The sequence below is a fragment of the Rhea pennata genome, chromosome 6 (assembly GCF_028389875.1).
Source record: "Rhea pennata isolate bPtePen1 chromosome 6, bPtePen1.pri, whole genome shotgun sequence".
NCBI classification, from domain to species: domain Eukaryota; kingdom Metazoa; phylum Chordata; class Aves; order Rheiformes; family Rheidae; genus Rhea; species Rhea pennata.
This window is the reverse complement of record NC_084668.1, coordinates 23,061,011-23,088,667: the sequence shown is the minus strand read 5'-3', so window position 1 is coordinate 23,088,667 and position 27,657 is coordinate 23,061,011. Positions and strand designations below refer to the sequence as shown.

At 51.8% G+C, this 27,657-nt stretch overlaps 2 protein-coding genes across 2 annotated transcripts in view; both read right to left on the bottom strand.

The window, feature by feature from the left end:
• Positions 1 to 7,253: 7,253 nt before the first annotated feature.
• DLX1 (distal-less homeobox 1) lies at positions 7,254 to 8,964 on the bottom strand. The gene is made up of 3 exons (XM_062578997.1): positions 8,551 to 8,964; positions 7,833 to 8,032; positions 7,254 to 7,508 (listed from the first exon to the last, which is right to left on the bottom strand). The coding sequence occupies exons 1-3, from the start codon at positions 8,861 to 8,863 to the stop codon at positions 7,254 to 7,256; spliced, it is 768 nt and encodes a 255-aa protein (XP_062434981.1). The 5' UTR covers positions 8,864 to 8,964.
• A 3,504-nt stretch (positions 8,965 to 12,468) lies between these two features.
• METAP1D (methionyl aminopeptidase type 1D, mitochondrial) overlaps positions 12,469 to 27,657 on the bottom strand; it is a 45,409-nt gene continuing 30,220 nt past the window's right edge. The window contains exons 4-10 of the mRNA XM_062578793.1: positions 26,046 to 26,194; positions 25,311 to 25,353; positions 21,629 to 21,792; positions 14,761 to 14,858; positions 13,841 to 13,888; positions 12,857 to 12,935; positions 12,469 to 12,723 (exon numbers count right to left, since the gene is read on the bottom strand). Of these exons, the coding sequence (XP_062434777.1) occupies positions 12,645 to 12,723; positions 12,857 to 12,935; positions 13,841 to 13,888; positions 14,761 to 14,858; positions 21,629 to 21,792; positions 25,311 to 25,353; positions 26,046 to 26,194 (660 nt within the window). The 3' untranslated portion in view covers positions 12,469 to 12,644. The remainder of the gene's footprint in view (positions 12,724 to 12,856; positions 12,936 to 13,840; positions 13,889 to 14,760; positions 14,859 to 21,628; positions 21,793 to 25,310; positions 25,354 to 26,045; positions 26,195 to 27,657) is intronic.

The following is a 27,657-nucleotide window of genomic DNA, read 5'->3' as shown; positions in this document are numbered from 1 at the left end:
GCAGCGCGCCCGCCCGCCCGCCCGCGAGCAGCACTGGTGCCTCGGTGAAGCCTCGCTGCCGGCGCCGAGCTCCGCGCCGCTCCGCGCCCCCCGCCGCCGCCGGGCGCTCCGGCCGAGCGAGGCCCGCGGCGCCTCCTCCCCCCTTTCCTCGTCTTTCTCGTCAAATCACCGGTGCGGAACTTCGGTTAATTTTATTTTTTATTTTTTTAAAGTTGATAGGTGCCTTTGCGGATGACCTCATTTTGATGCTGGGGATTGAAAAAAAAATAAAATGATAACAAAGATAAAGTAATTTTTATATGTAGATTAAAAACAAGAACCTCCCGTGTTTAAGTTATCTTTTGCAGCCGTGTGCGAAAGCGCCCTGCGGGAGGGAGCGGTGGCGGCGGGCGGCCGCGGCGCCGCTGTCTCCCGGCTGCTCCCGGGGGCGTTTTGCGGCCCGACGGGGCCTCCTGGGGGCGGGCGCAGAGCCTCGGCGCAGCCCCCTCCGCCCCCCTCCGCGGCCGCCGGCCCAACGGAGCTACTGATCCTGCCCCTGCACACTTTGAGGTTTGGACCCGTGAAACAAAACAAAAACAAAACAAAGGGTATTTGGGGTTATTTATTATGGAAAACTTAAACACTCTTTAATGTTTCTTTTACAATAAGCAGAGATTATTTAAATAAATTATTGTTTCCATGGTGCCCGCGCTGAGTTTCTTTGGGGATAGGGGCTTTGGGGTGTCAGCTCACCGAGGGGGTGGGGGGCTGCCCCTTCCCCCCTCCCCGGCAGCTGCTGCGGCGAGGCGGCGAGCTCCCCCTGCCCCCCCGCGCCTTTCCCGTCTGCAGCAAAATCTCGCCTCTGCCAGTCTCGGCGAGGCCGTGAATCACCGAGCGCAGCCCCGAGCCGCCCCCCCCCCCCCCCCCCCCCCCCCGCTGCTGGCGCCAGCGACATTTAGCCCGGGACTGGCTCCCGCCGGCTCAGCGCCGCTCCCGGCCCCCGCGGCACGGCACGGCGCGGCGCGGCCCGCCCGGGGAGCTGCCCCCTTCCCCGGGCCGGCGCCGCCGGCGCCCCCATCTGCGCGCGGTGCAGGGGGGCTGCAGCCGCCCGGGACGCGTCCCTCGGCTCGGGTGGAGCTCCCTTCCCGGCTGAGCCCCGGGCGGCTCAAGGCTGCAAGGAGGGACGGGAGGGCCAAGGAGGCGCCGCGGCTCTAGCCCGGCGGGCTGCGGCCAGAGGAGCAGCCGGCCCCGGCGGGGCGGCCGCGGGGCTGGGCTGGGCCGGCCCGCCGACGGGCCGCGCCGCTGCTGGGAGCCTTGGAGAACCGCGGCGGGGCGGGGGGAAAGGGGGAGAGGGGGCGGAAGGGGGAGGGAGGCACGAAAGGGAAAAAGGACGAGCGAGAGAGGCGGCTGCAAAGGAGCAGCGGGGGAGAGAAAGCCGGGCCGCCGCGCCCCCTCCGCGGGACGCGCGTGGGGCGGGACGCGGCGGTGCCCCCACCCGCGGCCAACTCGCGCTGGGCAGGGATCGGGAAAAAGCTGCGCTACGCCTCTGGACCGAGCCGCAAGCTGGACCCGTGGGCACGGGCTGGGGCCGGGCCGGGGGCCGCACGTCCCCCCCGCCGGGTGTCCAGGCTCTGCCCGTCGTTCACCCGCGCCCGTCCCAGCCGCTGTCCCGGCACTCCGCCTTCCCGCTCTCCCAGCAGCGCGGCGCCAGCCTGGGCGCCCCCGCCGTCGGGGCGGCAGCTGTGAGGGGCCCGGCTCAGCTCCCGGGGCTGCCCGGGAGAGCTCCCGCACGGACCTCTCTCTGCCCCTCCCCCCCCCCCCCCCCGCTTTCCTTTTCCTGCGGCTTTGCTGCCCGGGAGCCGCAGACAGCTCCGCACCCGGGGAGGGGGGCAGTTGCCGCTGCAAACACCCCCGACCCGCGGAGCCCCCCCGCTTCGGCGGGCTGCGGCGGCTCGTCCTGCCCGGCGCTCCCGTCGAGGGAAGCCGGGCGCGCTCCACATACGTGCGGAGCCCCGTATAGCTCTATCCATACGTACATGGCGGGGGTGGTGGTGGGGGATTTGCTCATATTTTTTGTCTCTTGCAGCCGGCCGGGACAGCCCCGGTGTGGCACAAACGCTCCGGGCGCCCCGGCCGGCTGCAAGAGAGCCCCGGGAGGCACCGCCGCGGCCCAGCCCCGCCGCGCCGGGCACCGCGGGGGCGAGCGGCGCCCCTGCCCCGCGCCGCGCCGCGCCGCCGTGCGGGACCCCGGCCGAGTCCGCCCGTCGGGGCGGCTCTGCGCCGGCCGGGGCGGGGGGGGGGGGGCGGTCGGCTCGAGGGGGCGCCCGGGGGAATTGACGGCCGCGATCGGCCCCGGGCTGGGCGCGGGGGGCCCCGCCGGGCGAGGGGCGCCGGGCGCCCCCTCGGCGCACGGGCGGGGCTGGCCGGGCCTGTGCCGTGGGTAGGCAATTTACTCATTTGCCCCGGTGAAAAGAGAAAGCACGAGAATTCAATTAAAGCGGCTCTGGCAAAAGGAGTTATTTGAGGCATGAATGTCTCCCCTAAAGCTGTAGCAATCATGTGGCATTAGACACTTCCGGAATCCTATAGCCAACTTGAAAAATCCCAGACCCCTTTTTTCCCTAATTTTTGCTCTGATCTGTAATTTTATCCACATTTGCACTAGTTTGAGCATTCTGGCTCTCCCATCTGAAAGCCTGCAATTACTATATAATTCTTCGCAATTTCACATGTCCTAATATGGACTGTAATTTTTGCGCAAGACAATTTCCTGCTATTTCAAGCATCAACATTGTCAAAGTTGTATGTACATAATAAATGGGAATATCAATGCATAGTTTTTAGCATAACATCTTGACTCCTCGATAATTATATCCGTTCGGAGCCTACGCAGAATTAGCCTGAATTGCATGGTAACTGCTGCTGCTTTAAAATTTTTAAAAATTACTCATAATTTTCCCAAAGATTACCAAGATCTCGAGTGCACAATGTCATCAGCGTAATGAAGAGTAAACATTTATGCTAATAATCTGCAATTTTTTTCATCAGCTATAAAGACAGAGGCTATATAGCAGAAAATTTCAGTCATATTCTGCAAGAGCAGAGCTGCAAAAAGGCTCCTGCGCTCAGAGGCATGTACATCTCTGGGGGATCTCAATCCACATTTGCACTCTCAGGATATTATTATTGTGCTTGGCGCTTTTTTTTTTTTTTTTTTTTTTTTTTTTTGCTTTTTTATTTTTTTTCCTTCCCTCCCCGACCCTCTCTCTGTCTCTCTCACTCTCTCGCTCCTGTAACTTTCCTAGCAAAAAGCCGCATTCGGTGCTTTGGTTTTGTTGTAAAGCAAAGAACTGGGTCCAGATTAACAGAGATTGAGGCGGAAGGTAAGGGTGGCGACACAGCTTCCTTTTTCCGAGGGGTCGGTGGATGCGCGATGCCGACGGATGCCCCTGCTCGGGCGCGGGCGGGCGGAGGAGCCGCTGCGGCTCCCCCAAAAACGTCCCGTCAGCGGCGGCGGGACGGGCGCGGGGGCGCAGGACGGGCGGCTGCGGGCGTCGCCGAGCCCAGCCATGCCGAGCCGCGCCAAGCCGTGCCGTGCCGTGCCGTACGGAGCCGAGCCGAGCCGAGCCGAGCCGAGGCGAGGCGAGGCGGGCGGCGCGGGGCAGAGCCGGGCTGCCCCGACGGGCGCGGCCGGCGCCCGGAGCGCGGGGCAGGTGCTGCTGGCGGCGGCGGCGGGGCCGGGGGCTGCCGGCGCCGCCGTCGCGCCCGTGACCGTCGCCGTGCTCTTTCGGGGCAGGCGTTTGCGGCGCTGTTTTCGGAGTGCTTGTTTGTCGGTTTATTGCAAACGTGAATATTATTCCCGGATTCCTGCACGGGCAGCTGGGGAGGCGGGAGGACAGGGCACCTAAGCGGGGGGAAAAAAATCAGACTTTTTCTCTGTCGTGAAAGTTGCGGCGGTGGCAGGAGCAGGGCTGGCGGGAGGCGGCAGGGAGAGCCGAGGTGGACCACAACGCGGATTTATTTTTTTCCCCTCTATCTGACGAAGGGAGCAAATATCGAATGCGAACCGTCTTGGGCTTATATTTGTTTTTTTTTTCCTAGTTTCGGGGGCTGTTCTGTGCTCTGCAATTAGATTGACACATGTACAACATCCCCAGCCGTTCAAGGGGGTTCGCAGGGACACTCCAAAGGGATTTTTTTTTTTCTTTTGGGGTGGAAGATATTAAAGAGGTATCTGTTGTTTGGCAATTTTGCTAAGTCTGTCTTCATTACTTCAACATTGTGCATTTGCTAATTTGGAAGCCCCTTCCTATTGACAGCTCTGCTCCATACACCTGCAAGCAATTTGCAGAGCTCCAATATAGGAGAATTGCAGAGATGGCAGCTCGCACCTATTTTATTTTTTTTCTTCGCTTTTCTCAATGCACAGCAAATTTGGCTTTCAGTGCGTTATCTCTTTTGTTAATGCAAAAAGATTCCCTGGGCGAAAAAATTGCTCATAATTACCAGAGAGATGGGGAAACTGCATTAGAATAAATAAACCTGAAATTACTGTAATTATGTTGTGTTTGATGGGCTCGGCTTGTAATCAAGAAGAGAATACACTGAAATGATGCTGACCCTCTTGGGTTTGCAGCTGTACGCGCACTTTGGGGTCTTTTTTTGCAGAAAAGAGTCATTTTGATCATCATTAAGCTGTGTGTAACCTATTTCAGAAGTGTTTGAAAATGAGGGGCACTCTTTTTTTCCAACAAGGAAAAAAATATATCCCAAAATTACATTTTGCCATTTACAGACTCATCCATAAGGTTGTGTTTGCGGGGCGACAATTGTTAAAGGTATAATATTCGAAATCAGAACTTAATCATTGTAATGAGGTATTGTTTCAATATAAGCACCTTAGGATTATTCATAGTTTAATTAATATCCTCATTATGAAAATCTTCGAATCGGATATTTGATGAACTACTTGTCAGCAACAAGGCAGAATTAATTAGGCCTGTATTGAGATTAACATTTTCGAATGTACAATTATAATAGACGCTAACTCGAGACCGCCTCGTTGGGAGAAAACTAATAATTTCTCTATTTGAACTGTTAGCAAGACGTTATTGAATTAGCAGCAGCGAATATACCTTAGAGCGCTCCGGACTGCTTGACCACACCGCTGCGGGCCGGCCAAGGCGGTCTGCGCCCCGGCCGCGGGCGCGGGGGCTGCGCGCCTCCTGGGCGCTGCGGAGCGGCGGCGCCTCCCGCTGCCCGCGCTGCGGGGATACGCGGGGAACGGGAGCCGCGCAGGGTGGCCGGGCCCGCGCTGCGGCTGCGGGGGCACCGGCCGCGGGAGCCGGCGCGCCCCGTCCCGGCGGCGGCGCGGAGCCCCGGCGCGGCGGCGGCGCGGAGCCCCGGCGCGGCGGCGGCGGCGGCGCTCGGCCGGGCGCGGGAGCCGCCGGGCGCCCCGTCCCGCTCGGCCGGGCTGTGGGCGCGCCGGGCTGTGCCCCCCGCGGCCGCGCCGGCCCTGTCCGGCGCCCCCCGGCTCCCCCGACGGCCCGGGAGCTGCCTCCCCCCACCCCCCGGGGCGCCGCGCAGCCCTGCCCGGCGGCGGTAGCTGATGTCCCGGGCCTCGGCGGCCCCTGCTCCCCCCCGGGCAGGCGCCGCCCGCCCCGCTGCGCGCCTGCTGCGCGCCCCCCCGCTCCTGCGCGCCCGGCCGAGCAGCATGCGGGCTTTCGCCGAGCGCCGCTTTTCCGCCTCCTCCTTCCTCGCCTCCCGACGCGGAGCGAGGCGCTGCCGCGCAGTGGGGCGCAAACGGGCGGCCCGGCTGTGCGCGCGGCCCTTGCGCGGCCCTGCGCGGCTCCGCCGGGCCGGCCTGGAGCCTGGGGTGGCTGCGCTGCGAGACAGAGAGCACGCGCGTCTCTTTTGCCAAACCATAATTTTACTGTCTCAAAGAAACTTTATAACTTATGTACAAAGATTTGTGTGATTTTTTCCTTTCCTTCCCCAGATACAAAGCAATAAGTTAACATTCTCAATATAAAACTAAACTTTGACATATAGAACACTAAACACAGCTGAGCTCAGGTTATCACATCTTCCGAGTTTCACAAGTAAAATGTCAAGATCTCAGTACACAAAGCATCATGTTTTACAGCCACACGAAACAGAACGGGGGAAAAAAAGCTAAATTTGTGCAACATGTTTACAGAACAATAATAATAATAATAATAATAATAATTAAGAATAAAATATGTACAGCGAGTAGCTCCTGCACTTCGGTTTGTGCATTTCGCCTTCAGGCTGCCTTTCCGCGGGAAGCCTCGCCGGGCTGCGCGGGGCGCCGCGCACGGCAGCGCGGCCGCGCAGCGCCGTCCCCGCGGGCCTCGGGGGCAAACCTCCTCCGCCTGCCTCGCTTCACCGCAGCAAAGCGCCCGACAGCTGCTGCGATGCCACTTCAGCAGCAAACAATGTGCATTTATTCCCTTTGTTAAATACGTGAAAAACGCAAATCGTTCGGACCAAACCTTTCCACACCCGCGAAGTAGAAAAGTTATTGTAAAAGCTAAAAATCGCTTCCCACTCTCGTGGTGATTTTGGGGGTGGCGGGGTAGGGCATCGCGTGTGGTTTTGTTTTAAGGAAACCGTGGGTCCGAGCAGTGCCCGTAGCACGTCGGATCGTCCTTTTCTTCCCGGTACTCCTTCCTAGTGGTAACTAAAGTCAATAAATAAAATCCCTTTCTTCCCCTTTTAACAACAACAAAAAAAAATGTACAGATGAATAGTGAAAGTTACAGAAAACGTAGAGGAAAAAAACCTCTAGAAATTGTACAGACTGCTTCCCCCTTGTCATTGAAGAGACCGTCAGATCGGGGGAGTAAATAAATGACCTACATTTCAACAGACGCAGACAGACAGACAGGACAGAGGCGAGGGTCCCCCCCCCCCGGACGTGTTTCTCTGATTGCCCCACAAAGCCGCGGTCGGGCGCCCGCCCTGCTCGCAGGCTGTTGCGCGGCCCCGGGCCGCCCCGTCAGCTGTCGGCGGTGGGAACCGGCCCGCGTCACATCTGTGCTACCCGCACCGCGCTGCAGCGCGGCGGCTCGATGGCTCCGTGGGCAAGAGACCTCCTGTGTGTTTGCTTAGGTGTTTTTTTTTTTCCTCTCTCTTCTCCCCTCTTTTTTCTTTCTTTTCCCCCCTTTCCTTTTATTTAATTTTGTGTTTAAAATAATTTTAATTATTTTCGCGACCTGTGGTGCTTGCAGTAGGGGAAAACCGGTTTATAATCACATCAGCTGAGGCTGCTGCATAGCTTCTTGGTGGGCCGAAGGGTACCACGACGTGTAGCTGGGGATGTAGGTGCCCGGGGTGCCCGAGGAGGCCTTACCGGAGGCGGAGGAGGTGTTCCACACGGGGGGCACCGGCGGCGAGCTGCCGGAGAGCGCCCTGCCGTTGCTCAGGGCGCTGCTCTCCAGGGCCGCCCCCCCCTGCTTCATCAGCTTCTTGAATTTGGAGCGCTTGTTCTGGAACCAGATCTTCACCTGCAACGACGGGACCGGCCCCGCTCAGCGCCGCCGCCCCCCCGGGCCCGTCACGGCGGCGCGGCCGCGCCGAGCCCGCGCCCCCGCCGCGCCCCGGCCGCTCATCCTCCTCCTCCTCTTCTTCCTCCTCCTCCCCGCGGCCTTCCCCTCGGCCCCGCATCCCGGCCATCCCGGCCCCGGCCGGGCCCGCTTCCCGCCGGCGGGGCACCGACATGCGTGGCCCCGCGGCGGCGGCTTCTCCCGCGGCTGCGGCCCCGGGGAAACGCAGTGCGCGGAGGGAGACGGAAGGGGGAAAGGCGAGGGACGGGGCAGTCGGAGCTGTACCTGGGTCTGGGTGAGTCCCAGAGAGGCTGCGAGCTCGGCTCTTTCGGGGAGAGCCAGGTACTGAGTTTGCTGGAACCTCCTGTTCAAAGCCTGCAGCTGCAAACTGGAATAAATAGTCCTGGGTTTGCGGATTTTTTTCCCTTTCCCATTAAAGCGAACTTCCCCTCCTTCTACCACAGTGCTTTTCTCCGATTCGGCCCCTACAACCACAAACGATGCACAATAAATAATAACAATAGCAGCAGTAATAATAATAGCAGTAACAGTAATAGCAGCAGCAATAGTAATAATAACAGCAGCAACATCAACAGTAACAATAACGAGAAGGAAGAAAAGTGAAGCTCGAGAAACGCTAACAAAGGCTCCGGGCGATTATGGCAGCCCAGGCTTCTTCCCAGAGAAAGTTTGCTATTTTTGCAGGCTGCAGTTTAGCTTTAATTACCCTTAATTGCATACATTGTTTATAGCGCTACGCAATAAATAATTACGAAGACTAATACGTGCACATCTGGGTTGATTTCTTTTCCAGCCGGGCATTGTGTGCTCTGTGTATTGATCCCCTGTGATCCTCAGCCTCTCCTGACTAATATTTTTGCAATTTAATTTAATTTTTGCCCCCCAGACAGATTTTTTTTTGATACAAGCATCCTCCCTCCCTCCCTGCCTTCCCTTCCCTTCCCTCCCCTCCCCCACCCCTCCCAAAGCCGAGTGCACCTACCTGTCTCCTCTAACCGGGTCTGAGTCAGGCTGGAGCTGTTGGGGTAGGACTGCACTGAACTGATGTAGGGGTTAGTCGAGTGGCTGCTGACCGAGTTCACATAGGGGTAGCCCAGCGGTCGGGAGAAGGACGAAGCTGTGCTGTACGAGCTGTCAGGCTGAGAGTGGCCCGCTGAGTGTAAACAGTGCATGGAATAGTGTCCGTGGGACATGGGAGAAGGAGACATTTGCTGGCTGGGTGGCCCAAACTCCATAAAGACAGCCTTCCCTGAGACGGGGCTATTTAGACTCTCTGGCATGGTAGTCATGGTCATTTCTTGTCGCTTGGTCTGTGTGTGTGTTCTCTCTTCAGCTTGCCTTTTTGGGGTCTGTTGTGTTTCTCAGGACAGGAAAGGACCCAATTTAAGCGGAACAGGGTTTTTCACTTTCCATTCATAAGAAAATGGAGTTTGTCTCTTTGAAAAGTCTAAGCATGATGCTGTAGATCTACACAAACTCGCCTAAAAGCTTTGACTCAGCCAAGCCTATGAATATTCATGAGCTGGCGGAGCTGATTGGTCCGCCGTCTTGCATAATCGCTTTGGATTGGTCCAAGGCGCTCGGGGCTCGCCTGGACCCCGGTGAGCGCGGAGAGCTGGGCTCGGAGCGCGGCGCGTCCCCGCGACCGGCGGCGCCCGCCCTGGCCGCTCCCGGCGTCTCCCGGCCGCTCCCGGCGGCTCCCGGCTCCCGCACGCCCCGACGGCTCCCGGCCGCTCCCGACGGCTCCCGCCCGCTCCCGCCCGCCCCGACGGCTCCCGGCCGCTCCCGGCCGCTCCCGGCTCCCGCCCGCCCCGGCGGCTCCCGGCCGCTCCCGGCCGCTCCCGGCGCCCGCCCGCCCGCCCCGACGGCGGACGGCGGCGCGGCGGCGGCGCGGAGCCGTGCGTCGCGGCCCCCCGCGCACCCCGCTCCCAGCCCCGGCCGCCCGCTCCCGCTGCGCCTTTCCTCGCTCCCGCTGCCAGGGACGGAGGGCGACGAGCCGGCGCACGGCGAGGCGGCAGGAGGCATCGCGCCTCCCCCCTCCCGTCCCCGCCGCCTCCCTCGCCGAGGCAGGCGGCGCGGAGGGGGGGCGCAGCCGAGCTCTGCCGCCCCGGCTCGCCCAGGGCGATCCCGGCCCGGCCCGGGCGGCTGCCGGGGCGGCCCACCGCGGCCCGACTGCGCGCCGCGCTCCCTGCGCAGCTTCCGCGCACCGCGGGGCCTCTGCGCTGCGGCCCGCAGACCCGCCGCCTCTGCCGGCGCGGCTCCCACCGCCCCCTCGCCTCCGACACGCGCCGGCTCCATTACTGCTCTTACTGTTCTTAAAAAGAAAAAAAGACAACAAAACAAAAATCACCCCGAATGGGCCAAACGGCGCATCTGAGCTTAAAAGGAAAACTTCCGCGTGCGTGAGTGGTAAATGAGGTGGGACTCGGGAGATCCTCCCCAGAAAGCCTACGATGAATCCCAAATTACTTTGTTAGATAATTAGAAAGTGTTGATAATTGTTTCTTTCATAATTCAGCGCTGTGACTGTAACAGGAAAATGATCTTGTGAAAGTTCACACGTGCAGATGTATTAGTTACTGATTCATTTGATTAAATGCTAGTCTCAAGTGCTCTGATCCACAGCTGAAGGCGGCCCCATTAGCATAACACTGATGTTTAATTTTCATACGCATAATTAGCCATATATTTAACACTAATAGCAACATGCAGCCTTTCAGCATTAAACAGCCTGGGATTTGATCTGGCCTGGGCTGAACTTTCCCGGTTACACCTAGGCTGTCTAGGGTGCGCAGTTATCACGGCACTAAATCTATGTAATCAAGCACATTTTGGCAAAGGGAGAACACCAATAAAAACGAACGCTCAAACAAATCGCATTGCTGATGCCGTTAGAGACATCAGCGCAGACTTCTTTCTCCTCGCCCGGCTGCGGGCTGCCCGCGCCGCCGCGCTTCCCCGCCGCCGGCAGATCCCTTCCCGCCTCCAACAGACATTTAACTTGTCCGGGCTTGAAGCAACCAGCTAATGAGTGGTGCAAAGATGACAACACCGAGCCCTCCTGCTCCTTTTATATTTTTTTTTCTTTTCCCTTAGCGGCACTGTGGGGTTTAATTGCCCATTTCCTAACGCCTCTTGCACTTTTTTTGTTTGTTTGGCTGTTTTGCTCGCGATGCGTAGAGTTCATTTTCGTAAGGTAGCCGCGCACGGGTGCGGGAAGGGGCGGCGGCGGCGCGCTCCGCCGCGCGGATCCGGCGAGCAGCTCTGCCCCGGGCCATGTAAGTGAGCAGCCGCGGCGGGGCGCCGCGGGCGCGGGGCGGCGGGCAGCCCGGGGGGCATCGGCCTTTCGGGGCTTGCTGCTGGCATCCCCTGCGCGGGACTTGTCCCCGCGCACGGGCAGCATTTTTTAGTTTACTTTATAGCTGGGATTACGCGCGTGGGCCAGAAGCCGCGCCGCAAGCAGCTTGGTAGCGCAGCGGCCGGTCACATCCTCCAGGCCGCCCGAGAGAGCTACGGGGGCGAGCGCGGAGCGAGCGCGGAGCAGCCAGGGCTGCTCAGCCCGGCGCTCGCAGCCCCTTTCGCGGCGGGCTGCGGGGCGCCCCGCTCTCTTCAGCGCTTCCTAACGCGGAGCCGGCCTCCGCGGCCGCGCACCGCAGCCCCTGCCCGCGGCCGACGGCGCCGACGGCGCCCCGACGGCGCCGGGAGCAGCTTGGCGGCGCCGGCCGCGGTCCCGGCCCCGTCCCTCGGCCTCGCCGCCTCTCGCTGCCCCCGGCCGCCCCCGCGGGCCCCTGCGCGGCCGGGCCGCGGCTCCTCCTTGTGACCCCGGCACACGCAGTGCGCGAAGCCGCCCCGGCGCGGCTGCTGTGCACCCGCGGAGGCGCACCGCGGCCGCGCAGCCCGCCGCCCCTACGGCCCAGCCGTCGGTTTAAGGGAACGGAATATATTTTCCCAAGCCAGTGATAGGTGTCCCGAACCCTCCCAGGGCCAGTAACACGCTATTTAACCTCCATGTATTTGTAAACTTGTTTGATGCATCGTTTATTTTTACAGGTTTTAAAGCCTTCCAAACTAATCTCAGCGACGAATGAGCTGAAAGGCAGCCCGGCAATATTAGAAATGTTCTAGGGAGGTTCCTGCTTTTTCAAAGGGTGATGTTGGAAAGTATTAGAGCTGACAGTTCGACGTACTCGAGTGCAAGCTAACAGCAGCACAGCGGAGCTGCAGGAAACCCGATTAGTTTGCCCAGACCGAGCCACGGGCTCCGCAGCCCGCGGTTTCCCAGGTGCAGGCCTGGCCCCCGAGGGGGCGGGGGTCGCTGGCACTTGCGGCCCCGTGCCTATCCCCGCGGCTGCCCCACGGTGCGGGGCCGGTGCGGAACACCTCCGCTGCGGCGGGCCGGGCAGCCACGAGCCGCCGCAGATCTCAGCCTTCCTCTCCGAGGCAGCTCCGGGACAGGCCTCGTCCCCGGGTCTGGGCAGGGGTGCACGCGTGTCACCGACTTGCGGCTCTCTGCCCACCACCCCACCCCCAGCACGCAACGTGGGAAGAGCCGCTGGGACGGGCTGCGAGGGGACGAGGCGCTGCCCTGCCTGCCTGCCGCCGCACTTGGGAAACTTCTTGTTTGCTTTTTTTTTTTCCCTCAACTCCCCCCCCCCCATCCTGGTAGAAGTTACAGCCTGGGAAATAGCATCGTGCTACTCGCAGTGAAGAAAAAATGACTCCATAGCTCAGCTATAAAAGCAAAATACTCCCTGTCCGCCCGTCGCCAGGCTGCACGGAGGCAGCGCAGCCGGTACGTGCCCGTCCCGCACGGGACTGCGGCGAGCAGCCCGTCCCTCTGCCCCTCGCCGCACCGACCCGCAGTCCGTGCGCTGCAGGCAGCGCCTCGCAGCTTCCAGGGTCACAAACAAGCCATCAGGCTTTTATTAAATACTCGCCAGGTAACACAGGGAGAGGGGCTGAGCCCGCAAGCTGCTCTACCGCGGCAGCCCCCAGGCCGGGGACACGAGGGGACTCTCATCTCTGCCCCGGGGAGCCCGGCCAGCCCAGCGAGCGCCCCCGCAACTTGCTCCGTCCTCAGGCTTCTTCCTCCACTTTGGAGAGGATCTCTGCTCCCTCGGAGGTGATTGCAATGGTATGTTCAAACTGCGCTGATCTGAAATGCATATCGGGCAGTTATTGGGGGGGGGGCAAAGGTGGCCAGCAACGCCCGCAAAACTCACCCATTTTCCCGGCTGTCAGGTGTCAGTCCCGCGGCTTGTAAAAGATTAAAAAGTAAAAGCAGGCACCTTTTATTGTCTACAGAAATCGCAGTCCACTTATCCTCCAGAATCTTAAATTCGGGGGATCCTTCCATTATTATTGGCTCTGTAACATTAAAAACATAAACTTAGTCGCAGTCTTGTCCGGACTGGGAAGCAAGAGAGAAAAGGCGGAGGGGGGGGGGGGGGCAGGGGGATCCCGGCAGGTAGCTGCCTCTCTGCAGCTCCCTCCGCGCTGGGCAACTGTCTGGCAACTAAGATGCGAACTGAAGAGGAAGACGAACTATTAAGGTAGAAAGTTGCCCATTTGCTTTTTGTAAAAGCAGGGAATTTTGATCAAGCTTTAATTAAGACCCCGTGGATAATAACCAAAGCACCAACCACACTTCCAAAGAGCAGATAGTTTAAAATATTTGAAATTTTTAAACAGTTTTAAAATGTTCATTAAATCAGCAAAACAACAATTTTCTTATTTCCCTCTAATTGCTGCGCCATTTAGACACGCAGTGAGGAAGAGGGCTCTCCCTCCCCCCCCCCCCCATAAGCTTTCCATGATTGGTATTTAGTCTTCTCAGGGAGAGATTCTCACTGGTTGTGCCCGAGGTAATCCACCAAAACCGAGAGCAGCTCTGCCAGGAAGCGGATGCCACCGCAGCGGCCGCAGCTCGGTGCTCGGGCGGCTCTTGCCTGGCGGAATCGGCTCCGCCGCTCCCGCACAGCCGCGGCCGGGCGGCGGCTCGGCCCTACCGCCACATGCGTCCAGGCTGGCACTTAGTAAGATTTGTTGAGGATATTTCCTTTTAGAAATCTTATCACTTGGCAGCTATCTTAACCAATTATTTCCTTATCGCAGTTTAACACAATGTTTTAATCTGCTTCCTAAGTGGGTTCGCGTAGCCGGCATCCTCGTATCTGGATGGAAATTTCTATATTGAAATAAAGAAACTGTACGGATCTGGGTTGCTCTGTGTGTTTTCTTAAAGAAAAACGTATTACAAGACAGTTACTGACCTATTGTGAACGCCATTCCCTCTTCCATTAACAAATCACTGTCATTGGCTACAAAAGAAAATAAAAACGCTTTTGCGGTTGTTGATTTTTTTTTTTTTTTTTTTTTTTTTGTAAATATAACCAGCACTTCGGTTTAACCCCCCTTTTTGGCCCGCTGGCACCATGCCTGGCAACCCCCCGTTAGGACCAGGAAAAAGCCGCCCAAAGCAATCGCAGGTATAGCAAGGCGAAGCGACCCCGATCACGGCGCCACTTGCGGGGCAGCGGCTCTGCGCTCCGGCTCGCTCCCGAGTCGCCTCGCAGGGTATTAGCAAACGTATATATATACACACATATATACACACATATATATACGTATCTGACGGGAACCGCGGTATTTCCCGGCGCCGGCGGCAGCCCGCGAGCGGCCGCGGGACGCCGTGCCGTGCCGTGCCGTGCCGTGCCGTGCCGGGCCGGGCCGGGCCGGGTGCTGCGCGGCCAGGCGGGCGCCCCGCGGCCGGGCCGGCGCTGCGCAGCGCGCAGAGGCCTCCCGGCGAGCGGCGCCGCGGACAGCCCGGCGCGGCCCGGCGCGGCCCGGCGCAGAGCCCGGCCCGGCCCGGCCCGGCGTAGAGCCCGGCTCAGCCCGGCTGCGAGAGCCCACGTGCGGGCGAGCCGCCAGGTGTGTGCGTGTGCACCTGTGCTTTGTGCATGTATCCGTGTGTGTGCATGCGTGTGTGCATGCACGCGTGTGTGCATGCCTGTGTGTGCATGTGTGAGTGCCCGTGTGCACGTGTGTGTGTGTGTGTGTGCACACAGGAGCTCTCTTAACCCCCCAGCCCACGCCCAGGATTTATTTCCATGCCAGCAGCAGCTGAGCGGGTGCTGCCTTGCTGGGAGCCCTGGGTGCCGCCCGTGCAGGCTTTGTGCAGGGCCGAGCTTACCGTGGTGCCACACCTCGGGGTGCCCATGGAAGTACGATCCTATGCCGTGGCCAACAAAGCTGGGGCAGACGTGAAAGCCGCCCTGCCGCGCTATGGAGCTGTAGGGGCAAAGAGATACTGTGAGGGAACCCCCTTGTCCACCACGCTCCCCCAAGCTGGCCCCAGCCCTGGCTCCAGCCTTTGTTAGGTTTCAGAGTTAACACACCTGCCTGCAGAAGCAGGCAGCCCTGTAGGCTGGGCAAGGGGGCAGCAGCTCATCTCTCTCCCTTTTGGAGGGCAACCTTCAGGCACGAACATGCCACAATCACTTTTGAACGCAGGACGGCCAAGTCGCCGCAAAGCGCGGCCGAGGCGCCAGCCCAGCAGCTGCGCCAAGCGCAGAGCCGTGCTGAGGCTGGGCGCAGGGCAGGGGGCAGGAGCGCCTTGAGATCCATACTGCTTCACTTGCGACATCCCGACAACGTCCAACACCAAAACTGGTGGCAGCTCCAGGCAAGCCGCCCGTGCTGGTTAACGGCGTATTTCCAGAGAAGCCCTCGCCGCAGTACCGCAACCAGACCCCAGCTCTAGGGCCTTTTCCCGCCCGGCTGCGAGGGAGCCCTCAGCGGCTCCCCAGGGCCCCGTCTCACGGCTCGGCGCTGCTGGCAGCGCGGCAGCCCTGCCGGGGGGCGGCCAGCCCAGCAACCAAGGAGAGCTGGGGGCACCTGGGGCTGGAGCTGCATTTGCAAGGGAGCAGCCCCAGCCCACCCCCCACCCACCCGCTTCCCACAAGCGAACAGGAGCTCGGCCTGGCAAGGTTTCCCCCGCGACACTAAAAGCTTCATTTGTGTGTCTCGAATGAAGGTAGGCACTCCAGCACTTCAGGTCTGGGTGCACTTCCACCTTCACAAGTGCTTTCCTCAGAGTTTGGCTTCAGGAAGATGAGCAGGAAAGTTAAGAAACTCAAATAAAGGCGTAAGCTCCTCTTGGAGAAATTAAAGCACGTTAACCCCCATGGGGAGGCTCTTATTCAGGTCCAAAGTGGCCTTAGATTGCTATACATAGTAATCCCTTTGCACGCAGGGCTTTACCGACCCCGCAGTGCTTGCTCCAGTACCTGTGTGTCACACTCAAGAATTAATGCCACCGCAATTGAAGCACATGGTGCTCCGCCACCGGGAACCGGGAACTGCGGAGCCCAGCCAGGTCAACGGTTAATAGTGCTACAGTGTTCAGACCTTAAGAGCCTGTTTTAACAGGATTTGGATATTAGCTTTTACCAACCCACTGCCCTAGTGCAAAGACCCATCATATTTCTTTTATTAACTCTGGAGAAGAATGGAAATTCCAATTTTATCTGTCCCCAAACTCCTAATTACTGGCCAAGAGGGTTACTAACAGGGCTAGAAGTTGGGCTACATTTGGTTGCATTCATGGTACAGCGTTTTATCTTCCACACCACTTACATGGAAAAGTATCGTGCAAGTTTACGCACTGAACAGTCCTACCAGAGATGCAAAAGCCTTTCCATAGCAAGGCATCCCTCTTCAGCCAAAGAGCCCACCTGCTGGCTGTTAGGATGCTGAAGACCAAGGAAGACGCACTGAAAACAGTGAGGAGCTAGGAAGCCAGGTCACTCAGAAAAGTACACACGACAAAACGGGCCACCTCCAGTGACCGAGCGGAGAACAACACCAACACTGCTTCCCCTACGGTGAACTGCTTTCCAGACGACCCTCTCAAGAGAGATGGGAGAAGTCATACATGCAGCGTATGACTCCTCACCAGGGAGAGGGCGGGCATTTTTTGAGGTGTGCTATTTTATTATAGGATTTTTTTCCCCAAAAAAAAGTCTTCCACCGTGACAAGACAGACAGCTTTCTCTTTGGCGCACCAGCGCCGGCTTCCCTCGGGAAGCCGGTGCTCCGGGCGCGGGAAGCTCCGGCTCCGCGAGTGAGCGAGAGCAGCAGCGGCAGCAGCTGCTCTCCAGGCACCAGTGGCAGGAGCGCGGGGGCACAGGAGAGCGACGTTAAACCAGGGCTCCTGCCTCATCCAGCGAGGGGAGCGGCTCTTGTGCAGCTCAGTGCCGAATCCTGCCGCTTCCTTGCTGAACAGCTTGAAAGCAACCGTGTTGGCATCAGCACCTCAGTGGTTACTGTCTGCGATCAAAACAGGGGAGCCTGGAGCTGACACGGCTTTGACATCCGCACTGACAGGCCCCATCGCTCCCCCTCCCGCTGCACGCGGAGCTCGGGCATCCTGTCCGTGAAACGTAACGGGACCAATGAACCTGAAAGGACACGCAGAAAATCTGTGGAGAAAATAAGCTGCAGGTATGAAACCCAGTCACATTCAATCTGGCTTTAATATCTGCACATTCACCTGGTGGTGAATTTCGAAGCACAACCATTAGCCTTAGAGTATCCTAAAAATCCTCATGAGCTCTGTTTCATCCATGCCAAGTTATAACGAAATTCCCAAATTTCCCAAAAAATAAAAATAGAAAAAAATAAAAAAGGATCCGCGGGCAAAGGGGGCGAGTCCCCGCCGCCAAGGGGCTGAAGAGCTGGCGGGACGGCTTCCCGCGGGCCGCCCGCGGCCCCGGCGAGCGCGAGCACCCTGGGCAAACGCCACTCTTGACTCAACATTTGGGAAAAAACCTGCATGCCCCACCCCTTTATTGTTTTTAAATGTGTGTTTAAAAAAATTTTTTTTTTGACCCAAACGCCTTCTCGTCCAGGCAGCGGCGGCCCAGGACTCAGCCCGCGAAGCGAGAGGCGGGCCGCCGCCTCCCTCCCCTCCGCTCCACCTTCTCGCCCGCGGACGAGACGGGCCCGAAGCGCAGGGCGCCGCGCGGGGCCGCGGGCCTGGCTCGCCCGAGGGGGCGGACGAAACGCCGGGGACAGGCCGAGGGGGACGGCGCCCGCACGAGGCGCCCCGCTCTTCTTAGAGAGACGGTCAGCAAGGCGGTCGGGCACCGGCACCTGCTCTTGTCCAGCGCGTGAGCGCAGCGCGAGCCCGGACCAGACGCGCTCGGAGCAGAGATATTTACCCTGAATACCACCGCATTACCTAACCCGAGAAATTACCAGTTCTACCGGGAAAACACCAGAGTATTCTTCTCTTAAATAGCAACCTCAGACTGAGGGAATGCACAAGTTCAGGGATTCCCTATAATGACAGTAAGTGTTGAGGTATAATTAGTAATATTTTAGAAAGCCAACAATTGTTTTTTGAAAGAAAGGTACATTTTAGTTTCAAACTGGAACACAAATTACTGTATTTTTCTTACAATAGTGCTGAACTTTTATTTGAGGTTCTCTGTTTCTGAAAGCAGACATGATGGATTGAAATAAAAGATAATTTATTGCAATGCTTACTTTCAAGTGCAGAGAGAAGCAGTGTAATTGTAATTTACAGTAGCTGTCAAGGAAAATCTATCACAGATGACATTAAAATGACTTATTTTGCCTGAGCCACTTATTGTTTAAATGTGCATAATCTGATAGAAACAGATTTTTTAAAATCTGCTTTATATTGTTCTAAATTAATATCAAAACATATACTTACGAGTTAAACATTTTAAACTATTTATTAATACTTTCATCGGTACATTTTTTTCCTAGCAGCTGGAAATTGATTTATTTAATGATACCACATTTTTTTAGCTCTGTACACTCAGAACACTTTAACATATCTAAACTTGCTGTCTAAAAAAGTAATTTAAAATTAGACTTTTTTTTTCTATGAAAAAGGAATGCCATAAACAGCAGAAGAAAATAGACTATGGGGTCCAATTCTGTTCCTGTTGGAGCTGACCGACAGTTTTACCATCGTCTTTACTAAGAATGGGTTAGGAAAGATTCAAAGATTTCTAAGCAAACTAACTCATGAATCCATACATTTTTTTTATTTGCAACATTTAGCTGATGGTAAGAAGGCTCCACTGTGCCCTGAACACTCAGCTTTAGCCACCAGGCTTCCAGGACACAGAATACGTGAGAACACCAAGTGCAAACTTGCCTCTGCGGTATAACTAGAGCCAAAGCTGTTCTAGAAAAGCAAAAATTCTGATTATTTGGGACAAATGTGAGACTGCTTATGTAAACCACTTGAGCATCTTTACAGAAAACACTGGTGAAAGATTTCCAGAAACATTCCCGTTCGGATGGGCTGAAACGTTTCCAGCTTACAGGTGCTTTTTCTCGGGTATTTATGTTCTCTAACTCTCCTGAAACTTAAAATTTTGACGTACGTGCACATGTATGTACGTGTGCATATACGCCTGCAAAGACAGCAGGACGACTAAGCAGACACCCCGCGCTAACCAAGGCAATCTTTCAGCAGAGGCAGCGGTAAAGCAGTTCTAAACAAGTGAGCACATTTAAATAGTCTACGTGATAAAACCTGGGAAAATAAAGTTAATGACCTGGTCTTTCACGTGCAGTTCTCAACATCTACTAGTCCTGATTAATCCGCTTTTCAAAGGGGGCGCTGAATATATATTTACACTTTGCAAGTAAACTGACCTTCATAACAACATAGCAAAAATCCAATGTCACTTTGCATTCTTTTCTCCCCCCCGCCTTTTTTTTTTTTTTTTTTTTTTTTTAATACAGCTAGAATTAATGTAGTGAATCTGTAATGAAATGCATTATCCTGCATGGAGATTTATCAGATTTTCCGACCGAGTGCCATGCTTTGCTAGCGCTAGCTGGAGTTCACCTGCCTGTTGGTGTGGCGTGTGGCTCTTTTTTGTAAAGAGTTAAGTTGAACACAAAAAAAGGGAACAAAGGTCAGCACCCAGCCGCCACTTGAATGTGAGATTTTTCTTTTTATTCCCCTTGATGTATACTAGGCTCTGTGTTATTAGTCTTAATGATGGAAAATTGTAGTGTTGATACAAATCTTTTTTTCAAAGTAGTAGGCGGGAGCTCCATTTGTTAGTAAGTTTTTTTGTGACTAAAAGCCATGGACAGTACATTTATGTAGCAGTAAAAGGCCTAGATGCTCTTTCCATAGCAGAGCTAATTATTCCTACTGTGACCTTACTGATCTACCCTGTTCCTAGTACATCTCATCTGCACGCCTGTTCCTCTGTGTAGATGGTGTCAGAGAATATGAAAAACCCTATAATGAAACCATTTTCATGATGGAGAAAGGCTACTGGAGTTGCACTTGCTACAAAGAGGCTCAATTATATGAGTAATTGTGATAATTTTCTACATTCATAGCCTTCAATGGGGAAAAAAGAATGAGAGCCACAAAGGAAAATTACTTTAACAAGAAAGTACAGAGAGTAAAAATGGAAGAAGAGACAAAAAGGGGGGAAAAAAACCCAGAAAAAAAGTTTAAAAAATAGATCTGGAGGGAGGAATAGCAAGACAGGGAGAACAACAGAAATGCTCAAAAAGCCTATGTGCAGCTGTGTTGCACAATTAAATTGAATTTTTTTTCTGCAGTTGATGAATGTGACTACTGCAAATGTGCCTCTGTAGTTAGCTATCATTTGTTGTTCCGTGACAGGAAAAGGATAATTACCTCTCAGAGAGAATCAAAGGCTGACATGCCCTTTAGACACAGCCATGAATGCAGAGCTCGCTCGAATGCTTGAATAAGAATCCAGTGTTCTGTGCCCCCTTCTACTCGAGAATAAATTTTGTTAAAATGCAAGAGCACCACCAGTAAATTTGTTGAACCCTAGGTGTTCAAAAATATGAGGTGCATCTATCGACTCATCCCATTTGCAAAAATAAAACTACATTTTGAATTCGCTTCTATTATATTCATGGACAGTAAGATAGTGAGATATGCATTAAATTTCTTTTCCCAGTAGGGGTCTGATTCAACATTTCCTATGAAAGAACAGAAAGACACTATCCTTTTTCTCCAGGCTAGTTAGCCTATAATTTAAAACTGTCAAAAACACAATTTTATACAAAGTCTTCAATAAAAGCTTCTCAGATATAACCCTAAGAGGTTTTACTAAAGTTTGATTCAGGCTCTGTTACAATATTTTTAAAGCTATAAATACATCTAACTGATATTTTGCCATTCTCTTTTCTCCTTAAAGTATTTGAAGATTTACAATGAAGAAAAGGCAGCATCCTTTCAAGGTGACTGAGCCTTGCAGCTTTTAAGTAATCAGAAGGTATTCAATAGTATGCTGGGTCTATTAACAGTCCAGTGAAGTATTGCTTAATGAAATGTATATGATACGTGTCTACTGTTTTTTTTTTTACAAGTATTTAAAAACAGTCTATAGGTACCTTCAAGAAATTAAGCCGTATTTTTATTCAAAATCACGAGAAGAGTCACGACTGCATTTACGCAAAGGGTAGAACAACTGCAAAATACGTCTTAACGAGAGCTCTCTTTTCCCCGATGACTTCAGTATATGCACTGCTCTTTGTAAGATAAGATGCTCTTGAGTTAAATATTTTTGTACTTTCTTTTAAAAACAAAGACTTATTTACGTTGGCCAATTCCTTTGTAACATCAGTTATTGCTAAGTGATGAAACAATGGTTTCGAGTTGTCTTACACTGTCAGACAGATGTGGCGCAGCTTCACACAAAAATAAAAAATAAACAAAGGGTCACCGCAAATTACATCTGTTAATTTAAATCTGCCTTATGAATATCTGACTCTTTCCGCAGTTATCTTTCCTGACCCTAGCGTAATCCACTTAAAAAAAAAAAAAAAAAAAAAAAAAAGAAAAGAATCTCTCTTACCCAAAGAACAACATTACAGCTTGGCAGTTCACATACTGATATCAGACTGAAATGATGGTTTTGAATCATAAAACATGTCATCAGCTTTATACCAAACCACCAATAACCTTTGTGCCACTTGCCAGCCCTCCCTTTAGTTGTCACTGTCGGGCTTACCTGATTGTGTTCCCAATCACCGCGAAGGCAGCCCCCGGCCCGCAGGCTGCAATTGCTTCGTCTCGGCATTTCCTGGCAACCTCCACTAACTTTTGCCCCGATCTATCCACATTGCCCACCAGAAAGGTTTCCGAAGTGTCACCATGGTAGCCATTGTAATACACCTAAATGTATGCAGAAATGTAAAGACATTTTCTTGGTTTGCATTCAGAAACGGAGCTGCTCCGTAATTAAACCCGTTCCTTCGAGGAATGAGCTATGTATCGTAGCGGACAGGTTGCAGGGAAGTCAGATTTGCTAGAACGAGACGGGAAACGCGAGAGATTAGGGAGTACATAGGAAATGCCCTCTGCGGTACCAACTACTAGAAGAAAAAGGGTGGGAGAGGGCGGCGAGGTGCGCCGGCGCTGGGGACTAACGGCGAGGAAGGGAGGCGAAGCCTGGGGCGGCAGCGGGGCCGGGGGCGGCCGAGGGCCCCGTCCCCGTCCCGGCGCAGGCGGCGAGCCCGGGGCCGGCCGGGGCGCGTGGCCCCCGGCCGCAGCGCCCGGCGCGAACCCGCCGTCGCGCGCCTCCCACCTCCGCCCTCCTCCTAAACAATAATGCTGCATTAACAACGGATTTTGATTTCCAAAGGTGAATTTTAAAAGAGAATAAAATATTGCTATAACGCTGTGAAGGTTCACGCACTGAAAATACAGCACCTAGCTGAATTAATTAATTAGGTTTTTGTGTTTGTTTGTTTGGCTTTTTTTTGATGATTTCATAGGTTTTAAACTCCAGCTCTCCCAAAAGCCTTTCTCGGGTGCAGAAAGCCCTTGCTCTGAACTGTGGAGTTTCGCAATGCTGCTTTAAAGTGGGTTTTGCAGCTCTGCAGTACTGCGGCCACTCATGTACTTGTAAGACCAAGCCAAATTTCCCCGTGTAAAGACAGACTATAACGATGCACAATTTTGATCTTCTACAGTTTTTTCCTCAAACAGCAGGCACCTATCTCGCCAGTGCTAGTAAGTCACGAAGCTCAAGGCACTGAACTTTTGCCACTTGTGGGGAAGAAAGAATCATACCTTTTTGGTTAATTCCAAACTAAAAAAAATGGCTACAGACAGTTTATTCAACATAAGGTTTGTGTTCAGATAGAGATTCAGAGAAAGCTGGATGTCAATAAAGGCCCAGCGGAGAGCAGCCACGCTCCCCCGTCCTACGCCTTGCTCTGCCAGCTAAGAGCGCTGCTAAAGCCTGCTATAATTTCATGCGTCTTGGGCAGTTTTTGCTCCAGCTAGTTCATATATGAACTGATCTACTTCACTTCTAGCTCTAACAAATGTAAAACTGTAAAAAACAAAACAAAACAAAAAAAACCTCACACACACACAGAAACCAAACCCACCAAACCAACATTATCATCCCAGAAAAATGAATACAGATTCAAAACACAGTAGAACTTAAAAATAATTAGAGTTACTGCAGCCCAGTAAATCTACTGCAACCACATATTTTTACTATAGCTGTAGTTTTTTAATGTCAAACTAGTATCATATTAATGTCACAGCAACTGTAACACACTAATTCCTTAAAAGTCAATGAAAAATTCAACTTGTATGAAATGTTACCCAGAAATAACAGACTGGAAATTGTGCTATGCTCTGGATTCAGTGATGCATAATGCTTTTGTTTCTATGCTTAAATACATTTTAAAGGCTACATGATTCAAGCCAATGAAATACCTATTTCATCTATGAAATTCTACAATATTAATTGTGCAAAAACAGATTTTTTCTTCAAATAATTTGTAGTTTGAAGTGTTTACACTTAATAACTAGAATATTATTCAATCATTTTATAGAACTTGTACAAAATTATGAACAATTTGTTGCAGAATATTTCCTTTGATTTTTATTCTGTCCATCTGTGAAATGTCCCAATTTTTCATCATTAAAAATGAACCAAGAGATCAACTAGCAACACTGCAAAGAAATATTTTTTCATTAGATACTTTGGAACTGAACAATTATAAAAGACAACACAGTTTGCTTTTCAATGCTGAAAAATCTTAACAAAGATAATCAGCAATTCCTACTCTCTCAGGAAGCTTCAAGTTTATGGGCACTGAAGATTTATTTTACTCTATGAGGTTAATAAGAAAACAACTCAGAATATATTTTAAAAAAAGACCACTAACATTTATTCAGAAACTGTAAAGCAGAGTGGGTAAGATACACATGTCATATTAATGTAAAAGATGTTGGTTAAGTTTATCATGGAAAATACCTGTGATGTGAATCTAAACAATGTTTTCGTCTAGGGAGTCATTATTATCATGACAGCTAAAACAAAAAACTCAAATGAACTTTAACGAGATGCAAAGAAATCGGATGTTAAACCCTTAGCTGCTGCAAATTGATTTAGTCTAGTAAAATGAGTAAAGCCATACCAGTTCACCAGTGCAAACATTTTGGTCAAAACATACTTAAAAAATGCTAGATCACACCGTGTAAACCAGACAAGACAGAAGTCTACATTTAAAAAGTATAGAGATGGGCAAGAATTTAGTAAAACAAGTTAAAAAAATAGTGCTGGCTCACACACGAGTGTGCCACAGGGAGAACGTCGCTGACCCTGATTTTAATGCAAAAAAGTATTTAAAAAAGCTTGAATTCCATGGTGAGAGGCAGGGTCCACTGGAGATTTCTTCACTTCTGTCAGTATGAAAATTGGCCCATGGAAAACAGTATCAAGTTATCAAGAGGTCCTTTAATCATTAAAAATCTTGTTCTTACGAAATGCTGCTCTCTTGCATGTCACATATTACCGCGAACTAATGATAGAATTCAAAAGACATCTGTGTTCGTGTTAGAAATAAATGGCTAGCACTCTGGGAAAACAAACACATTCGCTGTACAAAGAAAAAAGCTTCTGCAAGGCACGATTAATTTTTGTTTTCCAAATGAAATCAGAATTAGTCTTCCAGCTTCCAGATTTTCTTAAGAAAATTCAGCCAGTCTTTGCTTAAATGACTGTAACTGACCCCTCCGTGGAAATATTAAGCGCCTGTTATATCACACTATTTCTGCTTCTGTGTAAAGGGTTCAGGGTTTTTACACCAGAAATGGAACACAACACTACCTTCAGGGATTTTAATAAATGTAGGGAACACTGCTCGCAAAAGAGTTGCTGTCCAAATAGACTGACATACACAGGCCAATGTAGCCTCTAATGACAGAGTAAGATAATGACAGGCCCCACTCAAAATCAGCAGGAAGAGGAAGATCAATCTTGGCAGAGTGAAGGAAAAATGCTGGCTTTCTTCATGTTAGCTCATCTCATACATATCTATCTTCAGCTGCTGCCCAGTACTGTGGTGCTCTGCATTAACTACACAGTGGATCAATAACAATTACACCTTCTCAGAAACATGACACATAGCAGGATTGGGTTGACATTTCACTTAGGCCAACATTGATCTCAGTGCATCTGATTCCAGTCCTAAATTCAAGTCAGGCCTGGGTCTAGCTGGAATAAACACATACTTAAAAACAAAAAAGGAAACCAGCTGCTTGTGCCTTGGCTTAGAAGTAAACAGCACATCCATCTGCACGCTCCACATTTTCAATCTACTGTTCTTCCTGTTGCTACTAGTGATTCTAAAGTTGATCAAAGACTATTTTTTATATGAATTACTCACCGTGACATCAATGTTGATAATATCTCCATCCTGAAGAGGTCGACTGAAACATAAACAGAAAAAAAAATAATGGTGACAGACAGTTCCCAACAAAGGGAATGTAAGAATAAACACCTAATGACACATACGTGAAAAATCAGGGGGTAGATGTTTTGTGACGGAAGAAGGCAGAGGCAAACAGAATAACCATTTTTAATGTTCAGCTCTCAATACTTAGAGAACAAGTGTAGCTGAATATAAAATAATGAGAAACAACTAGCAGAAAAACATATCAACACCTGAAAATCTAATAATATATTTATTCTTTTTCTCTCAGTAGGGTTCATATTTTACTTTGTGAATAGCTGAATGTATTCAAATAATAAAAAGACACATAAATTCTAATATATTTATTCCTTAGCCTGTATTTGTTGTGCTGGAGGAAAAAAAAAAAAAATCAGAAGCCTTCACTGTACTGTTGTTTTTTTCAGACACTAAACTCCAAAGGCATTATGCTATGTTTTTTTTTTTTTTTTAAGTATCCGGACAAACAGGATAATATTTTTATCCTTCTAATTTATATACATTCCTATAACATCTATTAGCACTATATTGTAAGATGACATCCGTCTACAATATAGGTTTACCTATTGCATTTAGGTAAGCTGAAATATGTTCAATATTAATCAGTAATTTATTAATTTCAGCTTAATATTTTAGTTTCTGGCAGTAAAATGTGTATTATTAGGGAAATACCTGTCAGGAATACCATGACATACCACGTTGTTTACAGAAGTACAGACAGATTTTGGGAAACCTCCATAGCCCAAAGGGGAAGGATAGGCATTCTGTCTGATTATTTCATGATGAACAATGGAATCTATTTCTTCAGTTGTCATGCCAACCTGAAATATCAAATATAAAATTCTGTTAGAAAAGCCACAACAGTTTCTCCTATTACCAAATGTTATTATGGCCACGCGTTTCAATGAAATCTTGCATATTTCAAATATACTGCTTTGATACAAAACACTAAACTGCCTAATATACTTTATTGATATACTGGACTATTTTTTAAAGAGAAAAAGGTTTTAAATCAAGTATGCAGTAAAAAAAAAAAAAAAAAGAGCACTCAAAGATTTCTAGAAAACCTAAAATACTATCTACTTAGTTCCCGTTCTTTTTTCCACGTTTGCTTTCTCAAAGATACCAATTTTCTATGGCATCTGGTTTCACTAGCTGCTATCAAAATGCCTGGTTTTAATGCTTCCAGTCTTTAAAAACACAGCATTACTTTTCCTTTTTATTTGTAAAAGAAAGGATCTTAATTTTTATAACTGCCCAGTACACATATCATTATGCATTCGTGCAGTTCATGAAATTGCTCTCTTAAGTATTTTTAAAAGTATTTTATAACAGGTTTAAATATTTGGGTTCATATCTTGAAGGTATTTTACTTAAAGTTGTCATAGCCTGGACTACCACAGTGTATTTATACACTCTTATCTCTAATTTTTAGAAATGTTAATTTTTATGCCTGACATTTGCTAGATTTGTCTTTTTCTCTTGATTTTATACAAAGAAATCATATAAATCATTCAACTATTTTTTGATCATCAGTGGAGTGGAAAATGCACATGCTAAAATAACATTCTGCTAGCTTTTCTTTTGGATCAGCTCCCTCTCTGATACGGTTAGAGCTGACATTTGAAATTTGGTAGAGAAACCTCCCTCATTGAGGAGAAGTGCCTTTGAGGGTTCCTGTGCAAATTGGTTTTGATCTGAATGAGTTCTGAACCTTTGAAAATCATAACTTCATACACACACACACTACAGTGGCCATGATTTTTGAGGACATTTTAGTCACACCCGGAATACGGGCAGGCTGTGGTGCAGAAGGCATGCTTAACCACACACTGAAACGTTCAGTGGTCATGCACAGGGTGCAAAACCGAGTGCGTTTGTCTCCCGCGCTGAGGATAAACCCAGGCCTGCCTGCTCCGTCAGCACCTTGTTCGGCCGGCCGGACACCGGCCACCAGCAGCAGCCGTCGAGCCCGGGGAATCACAGCTCCAGGGGAGTCTCCAGGGGAGTCCGGCATTCCCTGAAAAGTTCTGCTTTTAGTGGCACCTGCTTCACTTCTAATGGAGCTTTCGCCAGCCGGGCACTGCTGGGGAGGCACCGCCTGCGCACCTCACCCCTCACCTGGGACAGGGCAGTCTGCTGGTATCTAACTAAATATTCCCATGTTGCGAAACGTGCTGTTTTACTCCCCACCCTTCTCTTCCCCAAGCTTAGCAAATGCGATCACATACTGTACTGTATTTTTGTCCAGTCAGTAGCAAACGGTGACATTAGAAACACGCTC